Genomic DNA, 23,302 nt, shown 5'->3' with positions numbered 1-23,302 from the left:
GGCTCCCTGCTCAGCAAGGAGTCTGCTTCTCCCTCTACCCCTCCCCCCTGCTCTCTCTCTCTCTCTCAAATAAATAAAATCTTTAAAAAAAAGAACAGCCTCTTTAAAAAAAAAAAAAAAAAGAAGTATGTGAAGTCCCTTGTAGCTAATGTATGTTATTCTTTGTCTGCACACCCTATCCTCCAGTTCAGATTGGTCCATGAGTGGTTCCCATTATTCAGGGAATACCATTTGGCCCACCATAGTGAGACAATCTATCCATAGAATGAACTAGTTAGGTATAAGGTAAATTGCTATAACAAAGACTCTCCAAAATATAGTTAGAGAGGCTAAGAAGATTATTCACTCTCATTTAACAGTCCAGAAGTGAGCATTTCAGGGCCAGCAAAGGGGCTCTGCTTACAAGTTTACCCAGGGAGGCAGTCTTTTCATGCTGTTCATCTTCCAGAGACCTCCTAGGATTATTTATCTTCATCTGCAGGGTCAACACCACTCCCTAGCACCACATTTACATTGCCATTGGCAGTAAGGAGGAGACAGAGCAGAATGGATGACAAAAAAACTTCTTTATTAAAATAGATTCCAGAACTTCCACCCCCATTATTTCTGCTGTCCTCCCATTGGCCAAAATTTAGAGTCACCCTTAGCTGTAAGGAAGGCTAGGAAATATAAACTGTAGTTGAGCAGCTATCTACTTAGTTTTGGTACAAAGATTCTAAAGAAAGCCCTATGATCCCTGCTTCTTGGTATTCACACCCTTGTATAATCCCCTCCCCTCGAGTGTGAATAGGACCTGTGACTTGCTTCTAACCAGTAGAATATGGTAAAGGTAATGGGATGTACATAATTACATTGCTTAAGACTGTAGTGTCCATTTTAATAGAAGATGCTTTCCCTTGCTGCCTTCCAAGATGCAAGCTGCCATGTTGTAGGTCACATATAGAGAGGGCCATATAGAGAAGGCCACACAACAAGGAAGTGAGGGCAGTGCCTGTCCAACAACCAGCATGGAAGTGAATGCTACCAAAGACCACAAAATCTAATAGGTCAGAAGACAGAGTGGTTCCACCCTTCAACAAGAGAGCAACAACAACATTGGTACCAGAGGGCAAACTTAAGGCATTTAGTGAGAGAGAACAATGACAGGGAACTAACCACTTAGTCAGCCTGGTCAGCCCAAGTCAAAGGTCAAATTTCAATTAGTAGGTGCACCTGCAATCATAAAAAAATTATAGTATAAATCAGATGCTAAAGAATGCCACCGTAACTTACTGTAATGTGACTATTGCACAGTAGGGACAGACAAATCCACAAATCTGACTCCCCAGAACAATGACTGGATAAACAATGTTAACATTTTTTTCCAGTGACTCTCTATTTGTGGAGTAAGCTGACCGACCCCTTTTGATTGGCACATTCTTTTCTATATGTTCTTGCAATCTGAATGTGCCAGGTTAAGGCCACAGTGCAATTATACAGATTGGATGGATTATACAGTGTAGAGTGACTACATATAACTTGACAACATTGACTTTCATGTGGATTTCACATATTTGTATATTTATTATGAAATTTATCTGACCAGATGGAAGTCATGTGTTTTGAGGAAAGGGTACCTTTTAGTAGTAATTCCATAGAACTCTACAGATGGTTTGAGCAGTTGACTGAGGAGAACATTTTCTAAAATGCATTCAAAATTTACTAAATAGACATACTCTATCTGACAAAAAGAAAGGCAAAAAAAAAAGTGTACTTATGACATTAAGAGAGGGGAGTGAGGAAATGCCTTTTGGGAGGTGACCCACTTGGATATTATCTTATTTTATTTCAATCATTTACTTTCTTATGAACCCTCAGCCTCAACTTAGGACCCCACTCTGGTCCAGAGTCTCAGATCCCCTCCTGAAGATTTTCCACCTATCCCCAAATATGAGAAGTCCCATACCACTGTCCTTTCCTGTGCCTTGTGAACTTTGATGCCTCCAGTTTCAGCCTGATTTTAATGCTTTTTTTCTCTGCTCCAGCTTCTGCCTTCCCTGAAAAAGAAGAGTGGTGGACTTTGATCCCATGAGCACAAGGAAGAAAGTAGGTGACACAATTCCATATCAATCTTTCTACAAATAATGGCTGCAATACATTTCCTCCTGAATTATCTAAAGGCAAACACACCACCTCCAACGCCAAGTGTGTTAGTTCCCTAGGGTTTCCATGACAAATTACCACAAACTTGGATGGCTTAAAACAACAGAAATTTATTGTCTCACCTTTCTGGAGGCTAAAAGAAATTAAAATGTCAGCACAACCATGCTCCCTCTGAAAGTTCTAGGGGAGGATCCTTCCTTGCCTCTTCCTAGAGCTCACTCGGATTTCTGCCTCCATAATCACAAGGCATTCTTCTGAGTCTGTGTTCTAGTTCCCTACTTGTCATAAGGACTTTGGTCATTTGATTAGGGCCCACTCTGAGTAGTCTGCCCATAGGTGTTTATTTAGAGGATCAATAGTGCTATAGATTAGAGAGTGCACAGCAACCAGCATATAGTAAGTACTCAATAGCTGAAGCAATGATAGAGAGAAGGTTCATTTGAGACCTCATCCATCGGTTGGTTAAGCGGCTGCCTTCAGCTCAGGTCCTGATCCCAGGGTCCTGGGATCGAGTCCCACATAGGTAGAAAAAAATAATAATACTATTACTACCAACAATAGCTGCCAACCAATTGAAAACTAGTATTTCTAAGGTTTTATACTAAGTGCCTTACTGTTGTCTCAAGTAAATATACCTCTATGAGGTAACTATTATCATTCCCAATTTATAAGTGAGGAAATGGAAGGCTCAGCCAGGTTACTTGATATATGCAAGGTCATACAGCTAATAAAATACAAAACCAAGATTCAATCCAAATCTGTCTGGCTCTAAAGTCGTATTTACCACTCATTACATTATTTCAAAATAGATGATGACACTTCAGAGACATAATACCAAATGGATAATAATTTTCAAGTAAGGTAGAGACACAGATGTCCTCAAGGATAGATATTTACATTTTTCACTTAAATCAAGGAGATACTATTGCTCTTCCTTGATGAGGTCTCATGAAAGAAAGACACCACATGGTTAGATCAGAAGAATATTTGACTTTTGCTGAGCTCCATCCTTGGGAACAAAACCCAAGAAATAAGCGCACTGAGGCTTCCATCCACCACTTTAAAGAGAATTTGAAACTATGGACTAGACATAACTGCTAGGAGAATTTGCAAACTTTGGAACTTTCTCCAGTATATATATTTCATTAAACTCTTTTTTTTTTCCCCAAAATGATTACCTGAAACTCATAAAGAGAAAAGGACTTGGGTGCTTATCTTCATGTATAATAAAGAAAAGAGAGCTACTTTTTTTTTTTAACCAACCACGCCACATGGAGAAAATAGCCAAAGTTAAGTGGCTAAGCTTTGTAGCAAAATAGAAAGAATTTGGGTGACCTGGAGCTGGTTGGAGCCTGTTTCAGCAAACAAAACATTTCACTGTCTCCCCTGGGACACAAAGATGACTGACCAAGGGACAGGCACTCAGAGTTGCACGGTAGGAGTGGTTCTCAAAATGTGGCTCCCAGGCCAAAACTTTACCGTCACCTGGGAACTCATGTGATACACAAATGGTGCAGCCCCATTCCTGACCTACTGAATCAAAACCTCTGGGGATGAGGCCCAACCATCTGTATTTTAACAAGCCTCCAGATGATTCTGATAGACACTAAAGTTTGCAAGCCATTGCACTAGGGAAGAAGATTTGGCTCATTATAGAATTTGACCTCAGGAGGTACTGTTCTCCTGATGCAAGGTAAAAACAAAAACAAGTTGATTAGAAAGTAGCTGTGCTGTGAAAGCTAGAGAAAATGATTCATTTCTTCAATATTCACCAATAGAAAGTATCACCAAAGAAGCAAGGCAAATAATCCATTGAATGATCATGAGTCATCACTCTCCATAGCATCTACCTTCCATGAATATGGCTACACAATCCACATTTGTTTGCTGACAATTTTACTTGCTAACCAAAACCAAGAATAGTTACTATAAATGATATAAAAATAGGACTTAAAATTAGTAAAACTTACCATATCAGTTAGCAATGAATTTGGCTGAAAACAACATATGCCTAAGATAAACACATATTATTCATTCCAGTCAGGCACATTAAAGAGAAAAAAATGAAAATTTAAAAAAAAATCCAGGGCGCCTGGGTGGCTCAGTTGGTTAAGCGACTGCCTTCGGCTCAGGTCATGATCCTGGAGTCCTGGGATCGAGTCCTGCATCAGGCTCCCTGCTCGGCAGGGAGTCTGCTTCTCCCTCTGACCCTCCTCCCTCTCATGCTCTCTGTCTCTCATTCTCTCTGTCTCAAATAAATAAATAAAATCTAAAAAAAAAAAAAAAAAAAATCCAGACTCTAGTTATCAGTGGAATATCAGGCACTGATGTCCTAAAAGGAAAGGTTCATTATTCATATATACTCATGAACTTGTTTAAAATGTGACAAATCCTACTGCTCAATACACTGGGAAATGTTTGTACATTCTAATGAGTTGGAAAAATGAAGAAAAAACAGTATACAAGATCACACCCAAACCCATCTGAAACCATGATGTTTTGCTTCCCAGATTTCAATACATGAATTTTTAAATTTACATTTCTCATAACAAATAACCAATGTCCTTATCATTGTATCATATAGAACCCATTTTCAAACTTTTTCTTCAGAGATTGAGTACATCAAAAAAGGAAGAAATATTTTAAAATAAACCTTTTTATTGAAGAAAAAGAAATGCAAGACCTCTTACCATGAAGATAAATCCCATGAGGCTGCATAAAGAAAGGTAGCTAAGCCATAGATAAAAGCAAATTCCCAGCTGCAAAACATTACACAAATGTCAATGATGCTGGACTGATGCCAAAACTCCTCAGTGAGAGGAACTGAGAACAGGAGTCACATAGGTTTACGCAGTGAGGGAAGGGGAAGCCGTCCAGGAATTCTATCTGCCATAACTATAGTAGGTAACAGCAGACAATCCTTATCTTCAAGTGCTTAAAATTTTTCTCTACTCCAACAATGATAACCCAGAGAAGATACTGATGTTGATGGGGAAGGCAGGAGACGACACGAGAGCAGCAAATTTTTTCAGTTTAGTTCATACAGTTCTCCTTCCAACCTTGCTGTATTCAGAGACACCTAATTAAATTACCATATGTTTTGAAAAGAACATTTTTTCACTGCATCTAAAACAAACATATGGTGAAATATTTTTTTCAGTGTTATCTTTTAAATAAAGTGAAGAAGAATTGACATAGTATATAATACTTCTAATATATAAGAAGTTTGAAGACCTTTGAGATCTAACATCAGAATAGATGGATTAATAATTTTCTTGACATATTTTTGCATGTTTGATTAATTAATTGGTGTCTTGAGACTATGTCATTTTATATCAAGATTTGAATGTACATGGGTTAATTTAGTAATAGATATCATTTTAATTGGATTCAAAATTGGAGTATATGTCTCTGAGGATCTTAACTGGTCAGGGTAGTCAAAAGTATTAATTAATGCACTTCAGAATATTAACTTATTTTCTGAACGCCTTATGGTCCTCCTGAGCTCATAAAGTTTTCCTCTCAACACAAACTCATGCCCATACATTTGGGTGTTATAAAAGATTAGTCAAATGTAAAATTACAAAAGCAAAGCAAAAAAAAAAAAAATTATCATAGGCCTTCTGTTACTGATTTTTAAATTAGTTTACCAAAAATGCACTTGCAGTATCTAGAAAAAATTCCACTGTGTGTTTCTTGGATGCCCACATCTACTTTCTATCAAATAGCAATGCATCAGCCAGTGTTATCAAATTAAGCCATTGAAGCAATGACTTCTGTCAATCTTTTTGGAAATATATGTGTCACAATAACATGGCAAGTAGTTTGGTGGTCAGAAAACATGAGATTAGTTGTGGCTCTTTCAATCACTATTTTTGCAACCCTGACCGAGTTACCTTGTCTTTCTGTATCCAGTGCCCTTATTTGTAAAATGCTGCTCACTCTCACACTGCCATGGCTCATTAGAGTCTGGATCTTTGAAGCCTGCAGAGAGAACAGATTGGACCTATTTGCTAACGCTGTCATGCTCACTGCCCACCAATCACTTACGGACACCAAATGGCAGGTATTGCACGTCCCACCATTTGCAGATGTGAGATTTAGAAAAACTTAGTATTAAAATTCCACCCAAAATAGCAATTTTTTTAGCTGAAGAAAGAAAAGCTTGAAAACAATATTTACAGTTCTGTTTCTGTCCCCAAATTCTTTGCATGTTCTTACATGATTATGGGAATAATATTTTAAAAGGTCAAAAAGGATGCAAACCAAATTCTAACCATGCTTGCCATTCAAGGGGAGAATGGGATGGAGAAAGTTAGAGGGGGGAAAATGTGAAGAGAGATGTTGACTTTTTCCTCTGAATAGTTGTGTATATTGTTAAATTTTTACAATGGGCATATATTCATATATCATGTGCAAGTGTTTTAAAAGATAAGGTTTATAGTTTTTAATACACAGAACACTAACTTGTTGAATGTCAGAAATCTAAGAAACAAATCTCATACACAAAGGATTTCCTTAAGCAATTGTATGGTCTTATCTAAAACACAACCTCCCCAACCACACCCACACCCACCCAAAAAAAAAACTTCAAGAACTATGATAATTTGTTTTTAAAAAGTCACTAAAAAGTAATAAAAGATATAACACAAAATAATTCCTATTTTAAGTTTTACTCTTGGTTTGCTTGACTTGCTGTCGCCTCTGGCTGGGCCTCTCCTGGAACTACAGTATCAAACAATAGCTCTTTCGAGTGATAGATGAAGCATTATGAATTCTCTAAGAACAAAAGAGAGGCTATAATTTGCCAAAGCAAAAAACGATGTTTGTCTTCTGAAGTAAGGGCATATCAGCACCAAGTTCTACGGGGTATATATATATATCCCTAGACATATAGCACGCAAAAATACATATGTATATTAATACAATTTGCACAAGATAATAACCTGACACCTTGGCATCAACACAAATGTTCTAAACTAGGTAAGAATATTTAGCTACCATTGATTGAAGACTATGCTGGCCACTTAAATACATTGTCATTTACCCTAAAACTTAGTAGGTAGGTATTATGGCCTGAACTATAATCCACCCGAAATTTATATGTTGAAGTCCCAACCCCCAGTACCTCAGAATGTGACTCTATTTGAATCTAGGGTCTAAAGTGGTAATTAAGGTAAAAGTGAGTGGGTGGTCCCTAATCCAATATGACTAATGTCCTTATAAAGAGAGGAGATTTAGGACACAGACACATAGAAGCAACAGCTTGTGAAGAATTTGGAGGACAACCATCTAAAAGCCAAGGAGAAAGCCTTAACTTGGATTTCCAAACTCTAGAATTGTGAGGAAAATCAATTCCTGTTCTTTAAGCACCCAGTCTGTGATAGTTTGTTATGGCAGCTTTAGCAAACTAATACAGCAGGTTAGTTAGTTTATCCTACTACCTGATTCTTTTGAGATTTATTCAAGTCCAGGTAGTGTGCCCCAAAGAACTTGTAATGGATATCTGTTTTGGTAACAGTACCCTATTCTTTCTAAGGGTTTCTATTCCATGGAGTTCTGATGGGTCTACAGTAAGGGGTGAGCACATGATAAAGACTATGACATCCTAAGATTCCTTCCCACTGCCACTGGCCCAGGGGGATCTTCTGGCCCATTTTCAATCAGCCTTTCTCTCTCAGGATCTAAAACTTGAGTAGAGTCACACAGGATAGAAGGAATTTTAGGCATAGTGCCCTAAACAGACTCTCCATGAGTTTTTACCATAGAGATCCCTGGGGCCACCCTGGTTGTTGACCTTCCCAAGGCCTTACATTTTCAACCCTTTCTCTGCTGCTGAGTCAATTCATTTCTTTTGCCCTAAGCTCACTAGAGATAGTCTTTGTTCCTTGAAGCTAAAAACACCTCAGTGATACACATATTATTTTGTACAACCAAGTCTCTCACATGGTAGTCTCTTAATAAATGAGTTAATTGTATAGTCCTGGGTCCCTTAAGGAAAAATATTTGAAAATGTCTTGCAAAATAGAACTCTTCATCACACCTATCCAATGTGGGTAGGTGGCAATGCCATTTCACGGGTGAAAAGGGTCAAAGAACAGATAGTAACATACAAACAGACCTTTGCAACATATCAAACAGAACTTACTAAGAAAATTAGGGGCAAGAAGAAAGAGTACATGGAATTCTGCATTGAACTGCAGAAGTATAGAATTTGCTCAACAACCAGGTTGGAATTTGTACCTGTAGCACACTATGACACAGCTAACCAGGAGCTGGAGAGTGAATGAGTGCCAGAGTTTTGCAATGGTAACTTTGCCCTACTGAACCCTCACCCACCAAAATCTGATGGTTTCCACAGAGAATCTACTTCGTTACCAATGTGACTTAATATCGTGATTTGGTAATACAAATTTAAAATCACTTTCAATAGTTGTGTTTCCTGATAACCCTACACAAGTGATATGCAAAAAAATTCTATTTGCCAAAACAATGATTTACCGCAGGGGAAACTCCTTATTCTGCACATATTATTTATATCATTTGCATTTTGTTGGCATAAAGTTGATAAAAAATATATACTCTCCCAATCCCCTATCATTTATAATTTTAAAATTGCCTAGATCCAGATAATACAATTAAATCCCTGAATTAACATAACCCTTTTCTGCTTAAATTTTAAAACATCAATATAGCTTTCATTTACCTTTCCATCCTCCTTCAATATTAGAAATTAAATTTCATTAACTGGCTTTTTTTAAAATACCTGGGAGATTTTTACTTGAGGTCTCTGCTTTTCCTTACCCAAAGAACTACTGCAATAGTTTTCAAAAGCTTTATAAGCCACGATTTAAACTGATTTGATCATTCATGAAACTGGTATCATGCGCACTGCCAGCTCGCTACCTTAGTTAGTATTAGGATGACCTTTTACATTCCAGTGAAGTAAATCACCTCCTGAGGTAGGTTAACAAATGGAATCAGCAGTAGTCTTATCATATCCTACACCTAAGGAAGTTTGTAGATGTCCCCATTAGTAGCCACAGAGCTAATATTTATTTGCCCAACTACAAATCTACAAATCAAAATCTCTCCTTTCCTCTCCCTTCCTGCATCCTTCCCCCCTCTCTCCCCTCTCATAACCGCTCCCCTGCTTTAGTTTCTGAATGTTTCATTTCAATATTCTGGACCAGTCAATCCCAATTTAGCTTCCAAAGAGAGACAAACACAGGAAGAGAAAACAGTTATGACTTACGAGGTGCTAAAAGCCTCCATGGTGCTTTTTCCTTTATGTAACAGTTAACATCGTCCCCAAGTTCCCACACTAATAACCACAGGAGAAGTTCAAGGCCTGGTCTCTCCAGATCAATGCTGTTAAAATATACACAACTGCAGTGCTAAATTAGCACATGAATAGCCATTAACATGGTAGGGGGTCATGTGCTAGGGAAGAATACCCAAACAGTAAGTAGTAATAGACCCAGACATTTAAGCCCTGACACGATCCAGTCAGCAGAAGAACCACAGATTTAAAGACAGGAGTTGGGGTGCCACTGTGGCTCAGTCCTTTAAGTGCCTGCCTTCGGATCCGGTCATGATCCCAGGGTCCTGGGATGGAGCGTAGGGACTCCTGATTCAGCAGGGAGTCTGCTTCTTCCTTTCCCTCAACCCCTCCCCCTCTTCTTGTGCTCTCTCTCTGCCCCCCCCCCCCGTTCTCATGTACTCTCTCTCTCTCAAATAAATAAAATCTTAAAAAAAAAAAAAAGGAGGAGTGAAGAAATTAAATGGTATGATCTGTAAGGAGATAAGGAAGTCAGCACACTATAGTAAACTGTCTCAATGAGATCGATAGGGGCAGATTCACATCTGTGTGGTCTATGGAGTTACAAATTTTTTAAAAATAGGACAAAAGTGAGTATTTAGAATGAGAGAAGAAATAACAATTTACTCAGTTTTAAAAGCTGACAAATATGCAGACTTTTAATACTGTTTTTCAACATTTTTAACCTGCGTACTCATTGACCACTTCTTCAAATGACAACAGTTGGGTCATATTTTCTATAAGGAGAATAGAAAAGTAATTCAATCTTCTAGTATGGGTGGCAGATTTTTTTTTTTTTTAATTAATGATAGATTCTAAAAGTTTCTTTTAATTTCACAATACCTGCTTCTTTTCAATTCAACAAAGCCTCTCATCAAGTCTTTTTCATATATGATTAGTTTCTGGTTCTATACATTTCAAACATTGTTTCTCATCACTGCCTACATACTTTCAGTGCCAAGAACACGTTCACATGGCAACATGCTCCCGGATCTTGCACCTTCAGATCCAGCTGCCACTGTCAGAGGCAAGTTTCTACAAGGGGACAGCGGCTTTGTTTATGAACCCACACTTTCAACGTAGAACACACATCAACAGACTTTGTTACAAAATTTCTCTGCAACCAAGTCATGAGATAAGGAAGCATTTAGAGTATCAGGCAAATCTACACCCACTTTTAATTGTATGTTAAATGGAGTAAATCACATGAATTTGCCGATAATTTCCTCCTCACCAGAGCAGTTGCTTCTTGTGTGATATGGCTTTCTTCCAGCCTTTTTAGATAGCAATGCTGACCAAATTATCCTGTTATTCAGAAAACTCAATGAAACATTAGATCATATTTATTTTCAATAATTAAATTCATACCCAGCTGCTGAACAAGAAAAGCATTCTTTCTAATGCAAACCAAAATCAGTTTTAAAAAGACATTGCTCACAAAGAGTGCATATAATGAACCAGAATATCCTAAATCTACAGCTACACATAGCCATGTAGACAACTATGGATGCATTAATTTGCAGGCAGTAAGGGGAAGTCCTATTCACATTATTTCATTCTTATAAAATGCAATGTTCTACCATAAGCTAAACAGTTTACTAAAGATTTGATAATCATTCCCAAAATGCCTAATATAAAAGCTAGAAACAGTATTTCCATAGATTTAATTGAAAGCATCTATTCACACTATTCTTAGGATGGCTGTGAAATTTCTGATTTGTGTCACAATGACTTTATAAAATTAAAAAGCTATACAGTTTTTTTACTCTGAATTTAATAATTTGCTAAAACATGGAAATCTAACAAAATTTCCTTATCACTCATTTGGTCCTCTAGGAAATTCCCACAGAAAATAAAGGTGAGAAGTCCAAAACAAAATAAATAGGTTTTAAAACTTGCTTTAATTATTAACAACAGTAAAATGTTATTTAAAGGCAACTGTTGTCAATCGTGGATGCATATTAGAATCACCCGGGGAGCTTTTAAAACTCCTGTCCAGATCACACCCCAGATAAATTAGAAATTTCTGTATATAAGATGCAGGCAGCAGTAGTTTTAAAAGTGCCAAGTGATTCTGGTGTGTATTATAAGTTAAGAACAATTGCTTTATAGTATATTCATAATCAGCTGGCAGGCAAGAACAGACAAGAACACATTTAAGGATATTTGCTATGATTTAATTCAGAGGGAAAAGCTGTACAAAGTACCAAAGTCATTTGGTACCCAGCCTTTCCAGACGGCAAGCGATCCTCAAAGCAGGAATAAGAAGGGTAAAGATTACTTCAGTGTGGCCATAAGGCTTTTTGTTAAGACTTCAGAAAAATTACCCCTGTCCACTAGACAAGCAACCTTCCAGGACTAATATGTGCTTTGTCTCACACACCTTGACAGACAGCCAAACAGACAGAGTGCACTGTCTTGTAGAGATCTGTGGGTGTGGCTTTTACCTAATGGAGTGAACCTCAAAAAGATTTACAGAAACTTTTAGGAAAATTGTACTAACAAAAGCCCCACCGGCTTAAACGAAAGGGGACAAAGCAGAAGAGGCCCAAGTGCCACCACTGTTCTACAGAGGGTAGGAAGGCGGCTTAATCTGGCCACTTGGGACATGGACGAGGAGGGATGACACAGAGGACAGAACCAGAGAGTTTGTGCCCAGATAGAATTCAGAATTGCTATTGGTCAGAGGACTTGTCCGACTACTGGTCAGAGGACTCATTTCCTAGCACTACCATAAAAAACTACCACAAATTTGGTGAATAAACACAAATTTATGATCTTACAGTTCTCTAGATCAGAAACCTAGTATGAGCTTTACCAAAAAAAAACAAAAAAACAAAAAACAAGGTTTTGGCAGGGCTTGAAGAGAGAATCTGTTTCCTGCGCATTCTGGTTATTGGCAGAATTCAGTACCCTAAGATTATAAGAACGAATTCCCTATTTTCTTGCTGGTTGTAAATGGAAGGCAGTTTCCAACTTCTAAAGATCATCATATTCCTTGGCTCATGACCTCATTCTCCATCTTAAAAGCCAGCAGCAAACTCTGTCTGGCTCACTTTTTGCCTTCCTCTTCCACTTTTAAGGACTCAGGTGACTAGATTAGGTCCACCTGGACAATCCAGAACAATCTTCCCATCTCAAGGCCTTAACCTTAACACATCTGCAGAGTCCCTTTTGCCATGTAAAGTAACAAGCTCACACATTCTGGTATTTAGGATGGGATCGTTGGGGGTCCTTTTTCCTGCGTACATTGATCACCAAGGGCTATAAGCCTTCTGTTCTCCTGCTTTTTAATGGAAATGTCTACTCTGGTGATCCTATCTCTATCCTACCAGTGTACATGTTAAGGGTGGAGACAGGGAGGGCTGACAGCAGCAAAGAGGGACAGATAACCACTCTTTTTAATTCACAAGTCTTCAGAGCAACTGGATCTGAACTCAAGGAGCTGTACCTAAGCAGCCACACATGAGGAACCTCAGCCACATCTGGATCTGATTCAGATGAAGAGCTCTTTAATTTTGAGCTGATGCTGTAGCAGAATGACATTTTGTAGGACCTTGGAACATTTTGCATGGGAGAGGTATATAAATAATGTGCAACCAGAAGGCAGCCTGTGGTAGACTGAAGACGACATGCTACCGCTCCATCGAGAGGAGGAGGCTGCATCCCCTCCCCTTGAATCTTGTGACTGCTTTGACCATTAGAGTATGACAGAAGTGATGCAGTATGACTTCCTCAGCCCATTATTGTGCCTGTCAATAAAAAGGCTCAAAAAACATGTGTCGAGTGAGTGGATAAATAAAAAGCCTACCCTTTGTAAAAGTCAGGGAAGAAGATTCCCTTAAATACTAACAATTGTGTACAGTCACATAACCACTTATTGGAGACTTACTGTGCGCCAGGCTGTATGCTATGTGCTTTAATCCACGTATTATAATTGTATTACCTGCACTTTATAGATGAGAGTGGAGAGATTAAGCAATATGAATATAATCATATGGTTAGGAAATGACGTCACAGATTTCACACCTGGGTCCCTCTAATGCCAATAGCCTTCTTCCTTTCTTTCTTCCTTCTTTCTTTTCTTTCTAAGTTCCTTTTAAGTTATTCACATAAATGGCAAAAACAAAACCACAAACAGTGCAATAGAGTGTATAGTTGAAAATATGTCTCCCTCTCACCACTGATCCTAGTCTCTGTTCCCCTCCACAAAGAAAAGCACCACTACTGGTTTCCTGTGTATCATCCTAAATATATCCTAGGCATGTTTTTTACACAAATAGTAGTATTTTAAACATGGTAATTCAACTTTTTTCATATAACCATGTCTCAAAGTCCTTAAACTATATACTACATACACACACACACACACACAAACACACACACACAAACTGGGAAATCTCAAAGTAATTTGAGGCAGTCTATTTGTTTAAACTATAAAATAGTTATTTGACCCAAACAAATCAAATATTTTATTCCTCCAGTTTTTTTTTTCAATTAAATCTCTTAAATATCTATTCCATACTTTATAATAGTTTAGGGGCATCAACTATTATGTTCATTAAGCAAATGAAAAAAACGTGATGTAATTAAAGTAGTAATATTAAAGTTTTATTCAAGATATAGACACCTATAGAATCCTGAACAAAGGAAAAATGGAAGAGATTTAGGTCTGACACTACTGATTTTTACTAACCACCAGGGAAATAATATGAGACATATACAAGGAAAACATATGGGCATTTTCCACAGAGTTATGAAATATTTATTCTTAAACATTCTGAGCCTATAGCTAATTATCATATGGAAAAAAATTCTCTTGGCTACCTCTTATGCTGTGTTTGTTTCCATCTATTATTGATGCAAAATAAAATTTGAGTGGAAGTTTTCTAAAGACATAGCAAAAAAGTTTTATTAGTAAAAAAAAGAAAATATAAATTTCACAAAGGAGGAAAGGAAGATTTTACAATATGAAAAATTAATTCAATACTTCAAGAATAACTCTCCTGGAATAGGCATTTGTGTTCAAAAATATGAGAAAATTATCAAACTGCATCTTTCAGGATAAATTTGGCCAATAAATGTCACACAGAATAATACTATCAATTAATAAAACCTGTCTTTCCTTTAGTAGTAAGAAAAAAAAATGGCCCAAATGTTTGGTTATAAATTTTTCATCACACCTGGGTAGCTTATACATCAAAGTGACACCCTACATAATATATATACACAAATAATTCACATTTGTCTCAGTATGGATTTCCCCCAGAAGCATACTCTGCAACAAGGATTCTAGTACAAGCAGCTCATTTGAGAGGAGGTCCCAGGAAAAAATGGTGGGGTGGGAAGTCAGAGAGGGGTGTTTTGTCAAGACAGGTAGCACTATGGGCAACCAGACTTGATACCCCATTTATTTTTTTTTTAAAGATTTTATTTATTTATTTGACAGAGACAGAGATAGCGAGAGCAGGAACACAAGCAGCGGGAGTGGGAGAGGGAGAAGCAGGCTTCCCCTCGAGGAGGGAGCCCGATGTGGGACTCGATCCCAGGACCCTGGGATCATGACCTGAGCCGAAGGCAGACACTTAATGACTGAGCCACCCAGGCACCCGATACCCCATTTAAAAAAAAAAAAATCTGTTGGCCTTGAACATGCCTGATCTACGGGTATTTATCTGCTATCACTGATTGAGGGCTGTTGATTTGTGGACAACTTTGACCTGCTGAGAACACAGGCAAGGGTGCTCAGACACAGAGAAAGCCCTCAGACAGTGACAAGGCATTTGCAATACAGGCGTGGAACCTGAGGGAATATGGGCAGTCTTGGCTATAGTATTTTAAACCAGGGGTAGGCAAATGTTTTCTGTAAAGGTCCAGAAAGTAAATATTTCGGCTTTGCAGGCCATTTGCAGCTGCTCAACTGTGCAGCTGTAGCAAAAAGAAACCATAGGTAACACACAAATGAAGGAGCACGGCTGTGTCTCAAGAAAACTTGATTTATAAGCACTGAAATGTTAATTTCATATCATTTTTCATGTTACAAAATGTCATTTTTTAAATTTTTTTCAACCACTTAAAAATACAAAAACTATTCTTAGTTTGCAGCCATACAAAACAGGTGGTAGGCTATATTTGGCCCACTGGCCATAGTTTGCCAACTCCTGTTTCAGACTACAAAGATATTTACTAAACATTTATAAAATCCCAGGGGAGATAACATTCAGTTTGCAAGAATATCATAAAATAATATTTAATAACCAACCTAATACAAAAACTGCCCTAACGTTTTGAAAATAGTTTATTTCCATTTTAGTTTACTGAACCATGCTGAAGTTACTAATGAGTTATTAAATAAAGTGAACATGTATGTGAAAATCCAAGTGACTTAAATTATCTTAGATTTTTTAAAAGCTGATAGAATTTAATCTCATTCTTTTAAATCAGAATAATCTTATATCTGATGACTGCAAATATATATATATATGAACTACTAGATCACAGAGAGTTTTTCATCAGTCTTAAGTGCACTGTGCTAATCTGCATATTTAAATTAACTGTGAAGTATACATAACATAATCCAAGTAAGCAAGTACAGAATGTCATTTTATAGAAGGAACTTGGGTGAACTGCTTGGAAGGCAGGGCTAATCTTGGGCTATGTTTGTATACAAAGCATGTTACTTTTCTTTAGGTCATAAATTTATTTGGGATTGATTTATAGGATAGAAGGAAGAAACAGTGTAGATTACAGAAGGCTATAAAATCTCCTCCTGAAAGTGGCCCTTTATGTCAACACTACAGCAGGCAAAAGAGTCAGAAAACCTAAGTGCAAACCTTCCACACAAGACACATTTCCTTGAGGAACCCATCTGACCTCTCTGATCATCACTTATTTTGAAAATAGTCATTAAACACCAACTACAATGCAAAAAGCACCTTGCTTGATGCTGGAGTTGGTCAGCAAGGGTATGATAAGGAATCAGACTGAGAGACATATCTGGGTTAAAGTTGGTTGGACTTCACTGATTAGATGTGGGATGAAACAGCAATAGTCTGTGAGGTCTCAAATTGCTAGCAGATTTGGTGGACTAGGTGAATTGCGTTGACACCGATCTAGATATATTATACAGAGAGAAAAGAAATTTGTGGAGAAAATCACAGTTTGGCTTTGAAAAAAGTGTTTCAGTTGCCTGCATTATGCCCAGAATACTCACAGTAATCAAAGCCTAAAATTAAAAGACATGTCTGAGCAAAAGGGTTAGATTTAGGAGTCTCTAATCCATGGAGAGCTGAAAGAGAAAATAGAAGAGGCTGAAGACAAAATTCTGATAGACACAAAAAAGTCCTTGTTTGTAAAATGGATATAATTATGGGCCTCAGAACAAGCTCCTGAAGGCACAGGTATACTTTAAGAGGTTCTGCTGAACATTATCTGTGGACTCAGCCAGTATCTATCATATATCTTCTAGGTACCAAGCCCAGTGCCCAGTCATCACAGATTTGCAGCAACGAACCAGACAGACAAATTCTATGAGTCATGGAACTTAGTCTATGTGAAGACACACTTAACAAGTAAACAAAGAAGTAAAATAAGTCCAGACTGTTCCAAGTAGTAGGAAGAAAATGAACAGAGTACTATGATACAGAGAAGAACAAGGAACCTACTTAGAATTATTTTTTTAATTATGGTTTGTCAAGACCAAATTTCTCTGAGGAGGTTTCATTTAAGCTGAGACCTGAGGGAAACAATGGAGTAAGCATTCTAGGAAGATGGTATCAAGTACAAAATCCTTTTGTAAGAAAGAGTTTGATCTGTTCTCAAAACTGCCAGAATGCCTACATGACTAGCAAATGGGAAGCAAGATAGGTAGAGATGGCGACAGGGCATGGGTCTTATAAGGTCAGGTAAAGCATGAAGCTAAGATTTGAGAGTTAAAAAATAAAACAAAGAAAGGAGGTAAAGATGACTCCCAGTTTTCTGATTTTATTAGCTATATGGATAGTTGTGTAATTTTCAGAGAAAGTAAAGACCCAGAAAAAGACACATTTGGGGCTAAAATCTAGAATTTTATTTGTACATATTAGGTTGAAGTATGTACAGGCTGCCAAGTGGGAATGTCAAAAAGGCATGTGGGTATACAAGTCTAGAGTTCTGAGGAGAGGTTTTGACTGAAGAAATACTTTGGAGCTACGTGTAGCTCCATATTGTAAGGTATGAGAAGAGATGAGATTCTCTGAGAAGAGTGATACATCAGTTAGTAAATGTTTGCTAAATGAGTGACTGAATAAACCATTAAAAATATGTCTTGTAAGACAGACAGATACAGATCTAAATCTTGACTGTGCCACTTGTGAGTTGTGTGACATTGGATAAAAAATTTAACCATGCTGAACACAATTTTCTCATCTGTAAAAATGGAAACAATAATAAAGGGCTCATTTGATAGGCTTTAGGACTAATGAAGTTACAGGTGTAAAGTGCCTAACAATGCATGTCATATAGCAAATTCTGATAAATGTTAACTCTCCACCATCCCACTTCCTCAACACTCCAATGTCATAGGTAGGTGAAACTTACTCTATCTTTACCAAAGCTTTTTATGTGCCAAGCAGCAAATTATCTCTTGTCCCTTCCCACCTTCTTCCCTTTTTTTTCCTTCCTTCTCTCTCCCTCTTTCTGTCCCCTTTTTTCTCTTTTCATTCTTTCTGTTAAAACCCATTGAGCGGGGGCACCTGTGTGGCTCAGTCGTTAAGCGTCTGCCTTCGGCTCAGGTCATGATCCCAGGGTCCTGGGATCGAGTCCCATATCGGGCTCCCTGCTCCGCGGGAAGCCTGCTTCTCCCTCTCCTACTCCCCCTGCTTGTGTTCCTGCTCTCACTATGTCTCTCTCTGTCAAATAAATAAATAAAATCTTTAAAAAAAAAAAAAAAAAACAAAACCATTGAGTGCCTACTGATATTTAGTGCTTCATTTGGTTACTGAAGAGACAGCAATAAACAAAAGTGTAGTAGAAAGAAAACAACTCTGTGTCTTTCATTATCCCCAAAATAGAATTAAATCAAATACCTAATATTCTAACAATGATAAAAACCAGTCACTACAAAAGAAAAAGACTGGAAAAAACCTGTTAAAACAGTTTTCTGGGATAGCTTAATAAATGAGCAATTGCAATCATTCTATTAAAATAAACTTGATTTTCTCCCAAAACATTCACATTTGTGTCCTTAACCTCTTAGTCTTAATTCTTTAACAGTAAAATTGAGTTCACACTACCTAATATGAAGGGTGGTTGTGGGCCTAAGGGAGACCATCTACTTAAAAGATCCTGCACAATGCTGAGTACAAAGCAGACAATTAACAAAGTTATTTCCAGCTCCCCTCCCCTTCTTCTTGCATTTAAAATATAATTTCTAATATTAAACACACACACATGCACACCCCTACCTCAATCTTCTCTAGAAATATGAAAAATTAAATTTTAATGAACATAGACAAATCTGACTTTTTTGGAAATTATCTTTTATATTAAGAAAAAGGTGGCAGTTTTAACTGTGTAAGGCTCTCAAAAATAAATCAAGTATAAATATAAAATACTCAGATTGAAACTCTGTCATATAACTATAGTTTATACTGTACAGAAATATGTCTTTGTTCTTAAAAGTTATTGAAATTGGCATTTGAAATATTTTTACTTTTTATTAGAAAGTGTAAAGTAATTCACAATATCTCTTGAAAAAAAGGTCACAAAGGGAATCTGAAAAGCTGGTATTTGGCCAGCAGATGGCACCAAGATCCCAAATATCTTTGTGCTGGGCAAACAAAAGAGCATTCAAAAGTTAATTTAGAGCTGTAAGATTAGTCAATTGCTTCTGTTGTGCTTTTGTGGTATATGCACAACCATCTTGAAGAATCACGGGAAATTATTTCCTATGGATCAAGACTCCTTTATGGGATCCTATCAGATTCCTGCTTTAGCTGCTCAAATTTTAATCTGTACAGTTTTCAAGATACTTTTCACTGCCAGATCTTTACCACATAAACTCAGTGAAGAATTTATTCATTTAATGTTAGGCCGTTAATGAAGAAAAAATCATAAGTAAAATTACCTACAGATGTCAAATTTTAGTTATTTTAAATCCAAAGTAACATGGTAGAAACTAATTCAAATCAGCTTTCTCAAGATCATTAAGATTTATAGTAGGAGGTGGAATTTCAGGTGTATTAATGAAACTTGGAAATTCCATTCTTGAGGACTACATAGCTGCTTCTCTTCAAAGGAGTTTAACCTTCATATGTGTTTTAGTTTTCAACTTGCCAATTTCAATATTAGGTGTGTTTTTCAAATCTGTCCTACATGTTTCTGCATGTTGCTATGAGCCTTTGAGTCTTTATTGTTGGTCTCACTAAAAAGATTCAGGTTTGGTTTTTAATTCCACTATAATTAACATACAGTGTTATATTCACTTCAGGTGTACAATATAGTAATTCAACAACTCTATATATTATTCAGTGCTCACCAAGATAAGTGTACTCTTAATCCCCTTTACCTATTTCACCCATCCAGCCCCACCTCCCTTCTATTAACCATCTGTTTGTTCTCTACAGTTGGGAATCTGTTTTTTCGGTCTGCCTTTTTTTTTCTTTGTCCATTTGTTTTGTTTCTTAAATTCCACATATGAATGAAATCATACACTATTTGTCTTTCTCTTACTTCGCTTAGCGTTATACTCTCTAGTTCCATCTATGTTGTTGCAAATGGCAAGATTCCATTCTTTTTATGACTGCATAATATTCCATTGCTACACACACACACACACACACACACACACCACCTCTTCTTTATCCATTGATCTATCAATGGACACTTGGCTGCTTCCATAATTTGGCTAATGTAAATAATGCTGCAATTAACATAGGGATGTATGTATCCCTTTGAATTAGTGTTTTTGTATTCTTTGGGTAAATACCCAGTGGAGCAATTCCTGGATCATAGGGTAGCTCTATTTTTAATTTTTTGAGGACCCTCCATGTTGTTTTCCACAGTAGCTGCACCAATTTGCATTCCCACCAACAGTGCACAAAAGTTCCTATTTCTCCACATCCTTGCCAACGCTTGTTTCTTGTGTTTTTGATTTTAGACATTCTGACACGTGTGAGGTGATATCTCATTGTAGCTTTGATTTGCATTTCCCTGATGATGAGTGATGTTGAGCATCTTTTCACGTGTCTGTTGGCCGTCTGGATTTCTTCTTTGGAAAAATGTCTGTTTGTATTTTCTGCCCATTTTCTGATTGTATTATTTGTTTTTTGGGTGTTGAGTTGTATAAGTTTCTTTATATATTTTGGATACTAACTCTTTATCAGATAGGTCATTTGCAAATATCTTCTCACATTCAGTAGGTTTTTTAGTCTTGTTGCTTGTTTACCTTGCTGTGCAGAAGCTTTTCATTTTGATGTAATCCCAACAGTTTATTTTTGCTTTTGTTTCCCTTGACTCAGGAGACATATCTAGAAAGATACTGTTATGGCTGATGTCAGAGAAGTAACTGCCTGTGCTCTCTTCTAGGCTTTTAATGGTTTCAGGCCTCACATTTAGATCTTTAATCCATTTTGAGTTCATTTTTGTGTATGGTGTAAGAAAGTGGTCCAAGTCCATTCTTTTACATGTAGCTGTCCAGTTTTCACAACACTATCTGTTGAAGAGACTGCTGTTTTCCCATCACAGATTCTTGCCTCCTTTATCAAAGATTAACTGACTATATAATTGTGAGTTTGTTTCTGGGCTTTCTATTATGTTCCATTGATCTTTTTGTCTATTTTTGTGCCAGTACCATACTGCTTTGATTACTACATCTTGAAATCTGGGATTGTGATACCTCCAGTTTAGTTCTTCTTCTTCAATATTGCTTTGGCTACTCAGGGTCTTTCATGGTTCCATAGAAATTTTAGAATTGTTCTAGTTCTGTGAAAAATGCTATAGGGATTGGCCAAAACCAGTCACATGCATGTACCTAACACCAGAGATCCGGAAAGCAGAAAGCTGGAAATATGTAGTGAAGAGTCACTATAATTCATAAATATTCAATCATTATACCCATATATATAACATATTCAGGATTACTATAAAATAAAACACTATATATGAATTTTATATCCTTACCACCAAATCCTCTATTAAGGAAATGCAAAAAGTTCTTTCTTTTACAGGCATTAAGACTAGCTAGAGAGAGAGAAAAAAAAAAAACATATTTGAAAAACAAAATTCTTATGCAACTAATGCCAGAGGTTTTAATAAATATTCTCATAAGTGCAAAGGAAGATGGGCAAGGAGGTACAGGTGTTAGATAAAGAAGACTGACTAAAAGAGAGGAGATTTGATCTTGGCATTACAGGAAATGTAGAATTTGTACTAAAGTAGCAGGAGGACATTACACACAACAGGAATGACTATGAGAAAAGACAGAGAAGTGGGGAAAAATATGATTGTTGACTATGAATTATGTAAAACAACTGAAATCATTAAGTTTTCCTGACCTTCAAAAATGTTAAGAGAGAGTGTGTGTGTGTGTGTGTGTGTTTCTACAGTGGGGAGAAGTGGGAGGGGTAGGGAAGTAGGAAGAAGGCAGCCATAAAAGCTACCAACTTGAACTTTTCCCAAGAAAAATCTGTTTTAAAATTCTACCATCAACTATTACTATTTTATGAAGAAAAAAAAATATCAGGAAAAAAATGCTGGCTAACGGAATTTAAATTAAAAAAAAAAACAGAAAAAGCAGAAAAAAAATCTAAAAAGTTTACATTTGAATAACTTTAGCTGTACACAATTCTAACCACATTACCCATATTTTTATCATTTTACTGTGGGCTGGTGAAAACTGTCACAAACCAGATTCTGTGAATACTGGCCTAAAAAATGGAGAGTCCAAATTGAGATTAATGAGAAAGTCAGAAGACCTTCAAAATAAAACTGAGTAATTTCATCTGGTTGGCAAAACTAAAAGGCAGCCTATAGAAAGGGAGAAGATATTTGCAGATGACATATCTGATAAAGGGTTAGTATCCAAAATTTATCAAACTCAATACCAAAACAAATAATCCAGTTAAAAATGGGCAGAAGACATGAATAAACATTTTCCCAAAGAAGACATCCAGATGGCTAATAGGCATATAAAAAGATGCTCTACATCACTCATCAAGGAAATACAAATCAAAACCACAATGAGATACTACCTCACACCTGTCAGAATGGATAAAATTAACAACACAGGAAACAACAGATGTTGGTGAGGGTGAGGAGAAAGGGGAGCCCTGCTACACTGTTGGTGGGAATGCAAACTGGTGCAGCTACTCTGGAAAACAGTAGGGAGGTTCCTCAGAAAGTTAAAAATAGAACTACCCTATGATCCAGCAATCACACTACTAGTTATTTACCCCAAAAATACAGATTTGGGAGGGGGGTACATATACCCTGATGTGTATAGCAGCATTATCAACAATAGCCAAACTGTGGAAAGAGCCCACATGTCCATCAAATGATGAATGGATAAAGAAGATATGGAATATATATACAATGGAATATTACTCAGCCATAAAAAAGAATGAAATCTTGCCATTTGCAATGACATGGATGGAACTAGAGGGTATTATGCTAAGTGAAATAAGTCAGTCAGAGAAAGACAAATACCATATGATTTTACTCATATGTGGAATTTAAGAAACAAAACAGATGAACATAAGGGAAGAAAAAAAAGAGAGGGAAACAAACTAAGAGACTCTTAATGACAGAGAACAAACTTAGGGTTGATGGAGGGAGATGGGTAAAGGATGGGCTAAGTGGGTG

General features: G+C 37.0%; 1 protein-coding gene across 6 annotated transcripts in view; it reads right to left on the bottom strand.

Annotated features, from left to right (window-relative positions):
• LOC123859987 (uncharacterized) overlaps nt 1-23,302 on the bottom strand; it is a 76,999-nt gene that overhangs the window by 15,658 nt on the left and 38,039 nt on the right. For 4 of the 6 annotated variants that reach the window (XM_064596368.1, XM_064596367.1, XM_064596370.1 and 1 more), the window contains 3 exons: nt 6,039-6,126; nt 1,946-2,036; nt 1,156-1,212 (listed from right to left, as the gene is read on the bottom strand). The exons of 1 other annotated variant lie outside the window; for it this stretch is intronic. In XM_064596368.1, coding sequence (XP_064452438.1) covers nt 1,200-1,212; nt 1,946-2,036; nt 6,039-6,126 — 192 coding nt within the window. In that variant the 3' untranslated portion in view covers nt 1,156-1,199. The remainder of the gene's footprint in view (nt 1-1,155; nt 1,213-1,945; nt 2,037-6,038; nt 6,127-23,302) is intronic. One more of the 6 variants, XR_008507838.2, reaches the window with a different exon arrangement.

This window comes from Mirounga angustirostris, unplaced genomic scaffold, assembly GCF_029215605.1.
Source record: "Mirounga angustirostris isolate CCGP_5_RB_7025 unplaced genomic scaffold, mMirAng1.0.hap1 SCAF_7, whole genome shotgun sequence".
Lineage (NCBI taxonomy): Eukaryota > Metazoa > Chordata > Mammalia > Carnivora > Phocidae > Mirounga > Mirounga angustirostris.
Note: the sequence above shows the minus strand (reverse complement) of the source record. Positions and strands in the feature narration are given on the sequence as shown.